The sequence below is a fragment of the Electrona antarctica genome, assembly GCF_951216825.1.
Source record: "Electrona antarctica genome assembly, chromosome: 6".
NCBI classification, from domain to species: domain Eukaryota; kingdom Metazoa; phylum Chordata; class Actinopteri; order Myctophiformes; family Myctophidae; genus Electrona; species Electrona antarctica.
In genome coordinates this window covers 3,576,836-3,589,351 of record NC_136811.1, presented here as the reverse complement: position 1 = coordinate 3,589,351, position 12,516 = coordinate 3,576,836, and the positions used below count along the sequence as shown (strand labels likewise).

Here is a 12,516-nt window from a genome sequence, read left to right as displayed (position 1 = left end):
TTTTGCCCTTAACCTGTTGAGGTTGAAGAGCCCGACCGTTGGTCCTGTACACAAACTTGACTCCCTCAGGCAGGTTTTGACTGGTGAGGTGGAGAATGGCAGAGATGAAGATGCATGGCCAAACAGGGTTGGTGCAATGTGATACAGCCCTGCTTGACACCAGTGTCAACTTTGAAGGAAGATGGTATGTCTGCCGCATACCATCTGTGCAACAGAGAGGCAAAGAGGGAACTGTCGGTGTCTGTTGACAACAAGCGCCTAGAGCACCAACTAGCCCCCAAGTACCTCGGGGTTCGGCTGGACAGGACACTGTCTTACAAACAACACCTGCAGGAAGTAAGAGCCAAAGTAACATCAAGGGTCTCGCTTATCCGCCGCCTCGCTGGCACAACTTGGGGAGCCTCCGCCAGGACACTACGGATTTCCACACAAGCCCTGGTGTTCTCTGCTGCAGAGTACTGTGCTCCAGTCTGGAGTAGAAGCCCACACGTAAGGAAGGTTGACCCTGTCATCAACAATGCCCTTCGGATCGTGACTGGCTGCCTGAAGCCGACCCCTGTGCACTACCTGCCAGTCCTAGCAGGAATTGCCCCCGCCGGCCTTCGACGAGAGGCTGCAACCCTCGCTCTTGCAAGGAAAGCCAAGGAAAATGACTGGCATATCCTGCATGAGATAACAACTAAGGCAGCGCCCCCAAACAGACTAAAGTCCCGCCACCCCTATAACAGGAGAGCACAAGACATGCTTGGTTCCATCCCTGAGGACCTGTCGACAAGGGCATGGCTGGCAACCACCTGGAAGCGGGAATGGGCGTCGGCCGAGCCCACACGGCTGCACTACTACACACAAGACCCGGGAGACGGAGTCGAAGGAGAATACCTACCACGCCGACACTGGACCCTGTTAAACCGCCTCCGTACTGGGGTCGGACGCTTCGGATCGTCTATGAAGGAGTGGGGCCTGGCAGACAGCGCAGCATGTGAGTGTGGCGAGCCTGAGCAGACTGCCGACCACATAATTGCCACCTGTCCTCTGTACAGACCTCCTTCAGAGGCTGGCCTCTTCCATGTGGGACCAGAGACGATGGCGTGGCTTTCTGACACTGAGCTGGACATATGACGAAGATACACGAAAGAAGAAGCTGTTTCAGAAGCGCCATTGCCAACTATACCGTTGCTGTCATGCCATCATGTAACAGACGCAAGATCCTCACGTACTTGTTCGGACATCCGATCTTGGAGAGGGCACCCCAGAGGGCAATTCTGTTCAACGGAATCAAAGGCCTTTGTGAGGTCGATGAATGCCATGTTCAGCGGTAGCCTAGATGCTGTTCCCGACATTTCTCTTGCAGTTGACGGGCTGCAAAAATCATATCATAGGTAGCAGGACGGAAGCCGCACTGTGACTCTGGAAGGATCTCTTCTGACAGTGGCAGTAAGCGCTTGGCCAAGATACGGGCCAGTATCTTTCCTGCTGTGGACAGAAGGGGAGATGCCTCTGTAGTTGCCACAGTCCGCCTATATCTCCCTTCTTGAAGATGGTCATATAATCAGGGCATCCCGGAGTTCCTCCTCCTCCCAGATTTGACCAGCTATGGGTGGGTGTGGCAGTAACCTTTCATACTGTAAATGATTGAATGAATGCAGAGAGAGAGAGAGAGAGAGAGAGAGAGAGAGAGAGAGAGAGAGAGAGAGAGAGGTGGTGAGAGAAAATGAGACAGAGTGAGAAGACACGCATGCGCGTGCGCGCGCGCACACACACACACACACACACACACACACACACACACACACACACACACACACACACACACACACACACACACACACACACACACACAAGAATGATTCAGAGGTGTTTCTATTAGTTTAAGGTGGGGGGGCGGGGAGTATCATCATCCCCCCATAAGGACTTTCTCTTTTCTGAAATCCAACGTGTTAAATATGTAAATCTGAAGCTCTCTGCGAGTAGCTATAAGGGGATAATCACGCCTCCGGCCTATGGAGGAAAAAAAACTGCCCGTCCATCACTTAAAAGTTATTTTCTGGTATTAAAGTGGGATTCAAACTGGAATGCCTTCGTTCATTTGAATATCCGAAGGAAGGGGTGGGAGGAGGGTGATCTAAATTGAATCCTTCACAATTCTGGTCGGCATAATCCCCCCCATGCAGCCGATAAATACATCAAGCACATGCCGTTCTGAGTGCAGTGGTGTGTGGAAATTCTTCTTCTTATTATTATTTTTTTTTTTTCAAAAGGAGCTACTCAAATAAAAAATAATTCACCATTTTTGAGGCACTTTGAAAGGTATGTCGAAGTATTCAGTGTTATCACATTGCATCGAGACGTTTTGTGAGCTTGGAGAACGGTTATTTTCAAATGGCCCGAAAAGTTGTGACCTGCCACATAAATGTGTGAAAAGTAACATATATTTTCGGTCCTTGTTTGAGTATAGTCTCGTGTAGCCAGACAATCCCGAAATCCGAGTAAGGAAGCTGGCAATTCCGTTCATGAATCTTTACATTTAATTTTCTTATTTCCATTTCTGCTGAGCTGCAAAGCTATATACTGCATGCTTAGATGATTTATATTTTATATTAGGATACATTTGCGCGACTGTAAAGACGAAATGAAAGTGGGGAGGAGGTTCCACTTCGGCTTTATATTTTACTCATGACAGAGCTTCCGTTGCTCCAGACTGTATGACGGAAACATTTGAAAATTGCGAGAGGTAACAGTATCGAAAGAAAATGTAACATAACATACTGGGCAGGGCCGGTCCTGAGCAATCTGGCGCCCTAAGCAGGATTTTTTCACTGGGGAGTCACTAGGGAGGCCCTGGGCAGACATTTGGGAGGTACTGCATGGGGAGGCACTGGGGAGTCACTGGGGAGACACTGGGGAGGCACTGGGGAGTCACTAGGGAGACACTAGGGAGGCACTGGGGAGGCACTGGGGAGTCACTGGGGAGGCACTGGGGAGGCACTGGGGAGTCACTAGGGAGACACTAGGGAGGCACTGGGGAGGCACTGGGGAGTCACTAGGGAGACACTGGGGAGGCACTGGGGAGGCACTGGGGAGGCACTGGGGAGTCACTAGGGAGACACTGGGGAGGCACTGGGGAGGCACTGGGGAGGCACTGGGGAGTCACTAGGGAGACACTGGGGAGGCACTGGGGAGGCACTGGGGAGGCACTGGGGAGTCACTAGGGAGACACTGGGGAGGCACTGGGGAGGCACTGGGGAGGCACTGGGGAGTCACTAGGGAGACACTGGGGAGGCACTGGGGAGGCACTGGGGAGTCACTAGGGAGACACTGGGGAGGCACTGGGGAGTCACTAGGGAGACACTGGGGAGGCACTGGGGAGGCCCTGGGGAGTCACTAGGGAGACACTGGGGAGGCACTGGGGAGGCACTGGGGAGACACTGGGGAGGCACTGGGGAGGCACTGGGGAGGCACTGGGGAGTCACTAGGGAGACACTGGGGAGGCACTGGGGAGTCACTAGGGAGACACTGGGGAGGCACTGGGGAGACACTGGGGAGGCACTGGGGAGTCACTAGGGAGACACTGGGGAGGCACTGGGGAGGCACTGGGGAGGCACTGGGGAGTCACTAGGGAGACACTGGGGAGGCACTGGGGAGTCACTAGGGAGACACTGGGGAGGCACTGGGGAGTCACTAGGGAGACACTGGGGAGGCACTGGGGAGGCACTGGGGAGACACTGGGGAGGCACTGGGGAGTCACTAGGGAGGCACTGGGGAGTCACTAGGGAGACACTGGGGAGGCACTGGGGAGTCACTAGGGAGGCACTGGGGAGTCACTAGGGAGACACTGGGGAGGCACTGGGGAGTCACTAGGGAGACACTGGGGAGGCACTGGGGAGTCACTAGGGAGGCCCTGGGCAGACATTGGGGAGGTACTGAAGAGGCACTGGGGGGACACTGGGCAGACAGAGCTTCCCCCGGCGCCCGAAGCAGCTGCTTCGTCGGCCTGTAGGAAGGACCGGGCCTGATAGTGGGTGATAACAAGGGAATATATTGGTTAAAATATAGTTGAATATTTAACCCCCGAAATGTAGTGTAGGGAAAATATGTTTGGTTTTGTGTAGTTAAACCATGGTCATCCATTTTCTGTTGACAAGGTTTGCTCATAGGGGGGAGCTGTGGGGAAAAAGCTGGTTAACAATAGTTCCAGGAAGTGAGGTATCAGGTACCATCTATAAAAGTACAGGAAGTGAGGCGGCCCAGAATTCCATTTTAGGTGTCAAAAGTTTTTGGTGGTGGTTTTGTCAAAGAGACTCTTTTAAGGCCAATACTAAAGCAGAATCAGAACCTCTTAAACCTAGTTTGACCGAGGAACTTTGTGAAGTGGAAGAATGGAACATTTCTGAAGGTTTAAGCTCTGAATCAAGGGAACCGACTATGGCCTCCTTACTTGAAGGTTGGTTAAGAATTAAGAATTATATAATTTTTACCCTTTTTGAGCAATGCATTGCATTTTTATTTTATGACTTTATGGATTACTTGATTTTTTGAAAGTCTAAATCTACAAAACATCTACAATTTTTGTTGTGATTACTTGTTGGGATACTTTACTCATTGGAGACACGTACGTTGTGGGACTTACAAAATCGGAGTTTGAACATTTTCTTTTGTATTTTGAAATTATATTGATTGATCCATTGAAATTGAGTTATTTTGTTCAAGTTTAAGTCATATAAACATATTGCAAGTTACAGTAACTTCAAAAGCAACAGTTTTGTGTTTTCCTTTTAAGTAAAGTGCAAATACCTCAACATTGTACTACAGTACAGTACTTACATAAATGTACTTTCCTCCACTGGTTTTAGTTGCGACAGGAGCTCACTGTGCTTTTGTCTTCATTCTGATTTTTATGGACTTAATATCACATAATCCTGGTATAATTGGCACAATCTTTAGCAGGATAAGATCTGCAATATATCAGGGGCTTAAGAGTAAGACAGTATAAGCAGAGATGTTCACGTCTCAAGGACAAAATGTGTCTATGGAAAGACTTGGCCTCGTCCATCCGTGGTATTTTCTTTATTTTATAGGATGGATATGGATATATTCACTATTAATAATATAACAAAGTGTGTAGAGGGCCCAAGTGGTTGTTGTATCTGGTTTATACCATACTGTTAAAACTGAGAGAGCACCGACGAAAGTTTGTGAGACACGGGAGTCAGAAGATGAGATGCGGTCATATGTGTTTATTTCAGCAAAGTATAGCACGGCACGGGTTTAAGGCTCACGCCAGGGACGGATTAACCCCCATGAGGGCCCCTGGGCCGGTAATATTTGAAGGGCCCCCATAGCGCGCGTGTGCTCGACATTTTCGTGTTTTTATCATCTTTTTAACCTAAATTTAACAAAATCAACAGCCAATGAAGGGCCCCAGGAGCCCTTTTCAGGGTGTCAAACCTAGTACCTTACGGTCACGTGGGGCCACGGCCCCACTGGCCCAATGGCTAATTTGTCCCTGGCTCACGCCAGCAGACATGCTCCACACACAGGGCTCACGCCCAACCAACTGACCAAGTTACATTGAAATCTAACAGGTTTATAAAGAATCAGAATAAACTCCAGACAGTGTGAGATTCCCCAGATAGGTGGAGACCCTTTGAACCACTGTCTCTTAGCATGTAAATGTCCTTTGGCCAGCTCAGTGACCTTGTGGTTAGAGTGTCCGCCCTGAAACTGGGAGGTCGGGGGTTCGATCCCCGGCCGGGTCATACCAAACACTGTAAAAAATAAGACCCAATGCCTCCCTGCTTGACACTCAGCATCAATGGGTTGGATTGGGGGTCAAATCTACTAATCAAAATGATTCCCGAGCGCGGCGCACGCTGCGGCTCACCGCTCCAAGAGATGGGTCAAATGCGAAGAACAAATTTCACTGCGGTAACGTGTGTGACAAAAATCGTATGACTTTGACTTTGGGTGTGTCACCCAGGATCTGAACTCAAGACAAAAGGCAGTATAAACAAGCCATCACCAGTGGGGGTCCCCTGAGAAGGTCTCAGATCGACACCCCCATAGCTGACAACAGGATGAGCACTCAAATAGGTCTACAGTTGAACAACAATCAATGTATCTCAAACGATGCAGCGCCTGTCTCCAATTCCTGGAATCCACAGCTAACAGAAATGCGTCATCTCACGCACCACAGAGACTCAACTTCTTTCCGACGGCATTCTCAAAACAAGCGATCAGAGGCGCGCTCAGAACAAATCACCCTTAAGGCTGCACTGGAGTTTAACAGGCGCTCTCATGTGTTGATGCGAGCTGACTGCAGGGAGGGCCTCTAACAGGAGATTGATTTACTGTACACAGCAAAGCCTTTCGGCGATCCATAAGACTGAGAAGATGAAACAATGCTGAGCCACTGTATAGTATAGAACGGTGGTTCTCAACCAGTGATCCTTGAGGTGGATGATGGAGAGTTGGTAACCAAATGGACCCTTATAGATCTTTAACTTGAGCTATTTGTTAAACCTCTGCATTACTTAAGTTAATTTACAAGAAGTCTACACACAATTGAAATGTTATTTTGATCGTTTGCCTCAGTGGCATATCTACAATAAGGCGAGGACTGGCGTCCGCCTGTCCAAATCCATTTTCTGCCTGGCCAAAATCCATACACTGAGGACAAAAACAAGACCTGAGAACTATTAGTGGACAGCGGATTGGCCGTTGCGGTAGAGTGCGACCCTCAATCACCCATTGGAATGTAAATGCATGCCTTTCAGCCTTTGTATCCTACTGTCTGGCAGGTATATCTCTTTGAAAACCTTTAGTGCTACTGATTGTGCGAGACAACAATGAACACATCTTGCCTGCCCTGGAAATGCCACTGGTTTGCCTGTCATCTCTCCTAATGGTACCAACATCAATACAGCATGGATATGTGTGCATATTAGAGATGGGATTTATGGCTCTTTTAAGGGAGCCGGATCTCTGGGAGCCGTTACCTTCAAAGACCCGTTCAAAAAACTGGCTCTCTGGGAGCCGTTCATTTCAAAGAGCCGTTCAATTGACTCGATTTGTTCGCGAACGTCACATCTCTAGTGCATATTCTTTAGTTTTGGGTCTGCAAGCAGGCTCATCAAATTGGTGGTCCGTGGCTCAAATACAGGATAAATAATGGGCCTTGAACAGTGTTGAAAACCACTGGTATTGAAGCAGGGATGACCCCGAGTATGACCTCCAGCCACAACAGTCGATGAGAGGAGAAAGAACATGAATAACCTTCACCTCCCTCCCCTCTCTCTCTCTCTTTCTCTCTCTACCTCTCATTAGTGACTGCTGTCTCTCGACCCCTGATCGCCCCCCTCACCATGGCCTCTTTGGTGTGAAGCTCCAGGGAGGCGGAGTTGGTGACCTTCTGGATGATGGGAGCGATGTTGGTCGGCCCGTACAGCTGCAGCTTAGGAAGACAGGTCTGGTACGCTTCCACCACGCCCTGGATACCTGGAGGGGAGGAGAGGAGAGGAGAGGAGAGGAGAGGAGAGGAGAGGAGAGGAGAGGAGAGGAGAGGAGAGGAGAGGAGAGGAGAGGAGAGGAGGATTTACAGTGCATGTCGTGTCATCATTAGGCTTAAAACTAAAGGCGACTGGAACCTTTCCTGTTATTGCCCTTCCCCCCCTTGTATGTTATTTTTTTTATTGTTTATTATTATGTTGTATTTATGGTGTTAGTTTTGAATGGAAAGCACTTTGGGTAGTTTCACACGGTTGTTTTTTAATGTGTTATAGAATGTAGACCAGTATAAAGAAGGATAGAGACCGAACTGGAGCGTTAGCCCCGCCCCCCCGCTATTCATTTCAGTGGAAGTTGCTCAGTGGCGTTTTGAAGCACCTGGAAGACTTCCGGAAGCATAATTATAACTCAATGGCTCGAGCGAGCGGAAGTTTAGCCTAGCCTAGCCCCGGACCTCAACTTTGAGGTCCGGGCTTACGCACGTGACGTCATGAACGTCCGTCCACTTCCATTAAAGTGCTGCAATTCCACATTTCGCCAGTAGGTAGTGGCATCTTCAACGTTGGATAGCCTTACTGGGGGCTTGATGTAGACACAGTGAGTTTGTAGACACTCCCTGAGCTGGCTTTAAAATCTTCCGGTATAGCCACGCCCCCTCCCCCCTCCACACACACACTCACACACACACACCTGCTGCAAACAAACAGAGTGAGTACCACAGACGAATAACAGTCTAAGTCCACACTATTGATCCATAATATATAAATGATAGATAAGGGTTCAGGACAACGAGGCCTTTTCGTGGAGGGGTCAGTCTGAAATTTGGACTTAGACTGTTTTTCGTCTGTGGTACTCACACAAGCTTCTTTAATGTTTGGTAGTAAAAAGGAGTGAAATAAACAACTCATAATGTACGTAACTTTACACCTCATAGAAGTTGAGTAGAGTATAGTCTTGTTGGGAAGTGAAAGAGAAGTTAATTCATCTTCACGACAAAACTGCTAATGACAAAGCAGTTTGTTTTCATCCAGAATGCAATAATAATAATAATAATAACTTGAATTTATATAGCGCCTTTCAAGAAACCCAAGGACACTTTACAATAGAGAACAAACAAAAACAAACTAATTGCCAAAAGCCTGAGTGAACAAAATAATGTCTCTTCAGTGCCGACTTGAAAGAGTCCAATGTACTAAACATCCAAGCCTGAGTGAGAAGATATGGCAGCCAGGGGAATGATCGAGGCTGGTCGGTGCCATTGATACTGGGAGGAAAGTACTGGCCAGCTATCCATGATGTATGGGGATGACTGGAGACTCATCATGAACTAGAGAGATCTCTCTATCCATGGGTTCCAACGTTTGACCCTGGTCAAGTCGAAGACAGCTCAAGGTACGGACTGTTTTTTTGTTGTTTTTTTTGTTGCTTTGTTGCATTGCTGCTGCTTGTGTTGTATGCTGTGTGTATAGAGCGTCGCAGTCCCGCCCCCTACCAGGGCCCAGGAAATGATTCCCCGTTCATTTTCCTCATAGACTTTTCAAAAAGTATTTATTTAAAGACCTTTTAAGCCTCGTACAAAGCCAACTCCAGTTGTGACAAATCATGACAACAAACACAATTTTTTTGGGCCGAACAAAGAATTAGAAAGAAGAAAAAAACGGCAGGTTTTACAACACTTTTTTGTTGTTTTTCTTCTTTGTAATTATTAGTTTGGTCCAACATGTTTATGTTTGACGTGTTTATTGTCATGATTTGTCACGACTCGAGTTGGCTTTGGGAATTATTTCCTGGGCCTGGCGTCGTCATGGAAGGGGGCGGGACTGCGACGCTGTATACTAGTGTGATGATTCAAGCTGGTGTACTATTGTCATTTTTGGACCCAATGACTGGGTGGCAATGAAACATGTTCACTAACTGTTTTCCAATCACTAACTGTGTTGTATCTGATGTGAATCTACTGCACAGTTTGTATGTTGTGTGTGTTGTATCTGCCGTTGAAGGTGTGAGTTGAGTTGTAGCATGCAAGGGAACAATATATACATGTGTATGTGGCTCTTGGTCGCTCAATAATTCTATTACTGAATTTGCTATTTCCTTTTGGTTCAAGCTAGAGGTTTGGGGCTTCATGACAGCCATCGATTCCATTTTCAATCGAAGGCTGATAAACAGTAGGTTGTTGTTGTTGTATTGTTTCATGGCATGGTGGCAAAGAATGCCTCTATGTTGTCTGTCTGTCTGTCTGTCTGTCTGTCTGTCTGTGTCTCTCTCTCTCTCAATTCAATTTCAATTCAATAGGCTTTATTGGCATTACATTTTACAAGTGTTGAAAAAGCACAATCTCAATCTAAATCTCTATACAACAAAAACTGCACGGTCAAACATTGGCCAAAAAGAAAGATGCTAAAAAATATACATTTATTTTGGGGGGTCACGGACGACTGTAGTAGGACACGGGTGACCAACCCACCTCTCCCTGCATCTCATCATCACCGATCGATATACGAGCAGAGAGCATGTGCTCAGGAAATCAAGTGACTGCACACACACACTCAAATGGAACTATAGGGGTCTGGCCTGAGACAGGCATGCGACGAGCGTTTGTTCTTCGCAAACGCAGGATTAAACCGGATCCGTTTCTTTCTTAGTCTCGACTGAGTCTGCCCGAGAGATGGCGCCAGTGTGTGTGGCACGCCGTTTGTCCCTCTCAGCTGTGTGTGTGTGTTTGTGCCGTCCCTGACATTTGTTTTTGGAAGCATCAACTCTTTACTAGTATATGACCGCCAAGGATTGCCGGACATCCGCGAAATCGCCGCTCCTCTGGTGAGGTTCAACTTGGGGGGGATCGAAACCACTTTCAGGCATACCGCCACATCTGCTTCACGCAGAGGCGTTGTTCCCCCGGAAAAGATGCTACAGGCGCCGCGGAAAACGAAGTGGCCGCCTGGTCAAACTAAAAGCCTACCTGGGATTATCCTCTGGATCGAGGCATCGTCATCGCGGCTTTTCGGTGGAAGGATCGGCTCTGGCGTTCACTGGTAGCCTGGCTAATAAGCCAGACTAATATCACACAACACTGTCACGGGCGGCAGGCAATTATTTTTTGCCAACGTCTGATTCGGTCTGGCTTAGCCTGGACTAAGGCTAGTTCACTGGATCCTGCCCGTAGCTGGCTGCTACCTGTTGTGGGCACAGATGTGGAGCTGGTGTTCCCCCGCTCATATCCATCTCGCCTCCTGGAATAAACCTCGCCAGCCTTCGCCCACTGAAACGGGCACCCCCCCCGACGCCGAGAGCGACAGCTAAGACCCCGGCCCCTTACAAAGTGTGCCCTGGTCAATGCTATAGGTCGCTAAGGAACAAGACTGCTTTCATGAAGGATTTCTTCACCACAAATGGACTCGAGCAGCTTTTCCTGACGGAAACCTGGCTACATGTTGGTGAGTCTTCCGCCTTCACGGAGATACTACCGTATGACTGTTCATATTTTAGCTCGCCTCGGTCAAAGCGTGGAGGAGGTGGAGTAGCGATTGTTTTTAAAAACAGCCTACTGTGTAAACAACTGTCAGTGGCCTCTTACTCCTCGTTTGAACTGAACTTATTTGAGCTGGGTCGCTCAGACCCTGTATTGTTTGCACTCATCTACCGCCCGCCCCAGTAGAATGGAAACTTTTTAACGGATTTCTCTGATTTATCCTGGCTGGATTTATGCCCAAATATGGGCGTGTGTGTCTGACGGGGGATCTAAATATCCACGTGGACTGCCCTTCTAATCCCCTGCCCAGAGACTTTCTGAACATTGTTGATGCTTTTAATCTTGTACTGCATGCTACGGGCCCCACCCACGAGCGTGGGCACACGCTCGATCTGGTGTTATCCTTCGGTCTACCTGATTTTAATGTGCGAGTTTGTGATACGATACACTGTTCCGACCATATGCCATTGTTTTCCGACATCTCGCTCCCCTATCAGAGCGCTGAACCGCTCGCCCCAGCCCGACTGCGCCGTATGATAAACCCCTCCACTGCTGTGCGGTTCTCGACTGCGTTTCAGAGTTGTAACTCTGACACTCGTGTTCCTTTGACCACAGAGGATTTAACCTCATCATTTCTGTCCACTTGCACCAGCGCTCTTAACACCGTAGCTCCACTCAAAGGCATGCGTCCTAAACAACACTGTGAACCATGGCTAAATGACATTACTCGTACTGCCCGGCGAGAATGCAGGAGAGCAGTGCGCAAGTGGAGGAAAGATAGATTGCAGGTGTCATTTGAGATTTTGAGGGAAGCCTGGAAAGCTTATCAGAATACTGTAAAAGCTAAAAGGATGAAACATTTTTCTGATATAATTTCTGCCACAAACCCCGTGTTCTGTTTAAAACTATCAACTCCATCCTGGTAACTCCACAGTCCACCAGCCTGGATGCTTCACCAGAAATGTGTGAGAAATGTCTACACTTCTTTGTTGACAAGGTTGCCTCTATTAGAGCCCAGATTGTTATGCCCTGCTATGATCCTTCCATAACTGTCACCTGCCCTGCTACCTTCAATGAGTTTGCGCCTGTGCCACTTACCTGCCTTGGAAAAATTGTTTCTCAATTAAAACCTGCATCTTGTCCTACTGACATTGTCCCACCACGCCTATTCAAGGAAGTTTGGCAGACTATTAGACGAAATGTCCAACTGATAATAAATCACAGTTTTACTTCAGGTGTGGTTCCGACTTATTTTAAACAGGCGGTGGTGGAACCCCTGATTAAAAAAACGAACCTTGACTCCTCTGTATTGTCAAATTTTAGGCCCATCTCTAAACTTCCGTTTATCTCCAACATTTTAGAAAAAGCTGTACTTTTGCAACTCCAGTCGTTTTTAATTGCACATAATCTCCTTGAGGTCTTCCAATCTGTTTTTTTTTTTTTTTTTTTGTTCCAATCTGGTTTTAAAGCATTTCACAGCACAGAGTCTGCGCTTTTAAGAGTTTTTAATGACCTTTTAAGAACCACTGACTCTGGTGACC

General features: G+C 47.9%; 1 protein-coding gene across 1 annotated transcript in view; it reads right to left on the bottom strand.

The window, feature by feature from the left end:
• The window catches only part of cpne4a (copine IVa), a gene marked incomplete at both ends in the record, with an annotated part of 274,780 nt that overhangs the window by 47,061 nt on the left and 215,203 nt on the right, over positions 1-12,516 (bottom strand). Inside the window, one exon of the mRNA XM_079504392.1 lies at positions 7,361-7,494. Coding sequence (XP_079360518.1) covers positions 7,361-7,494 — 134 coding nt within the window. The remainder of the gene's footprint in view (positions 1-7,360; positions 7,495-12,516) is intronic.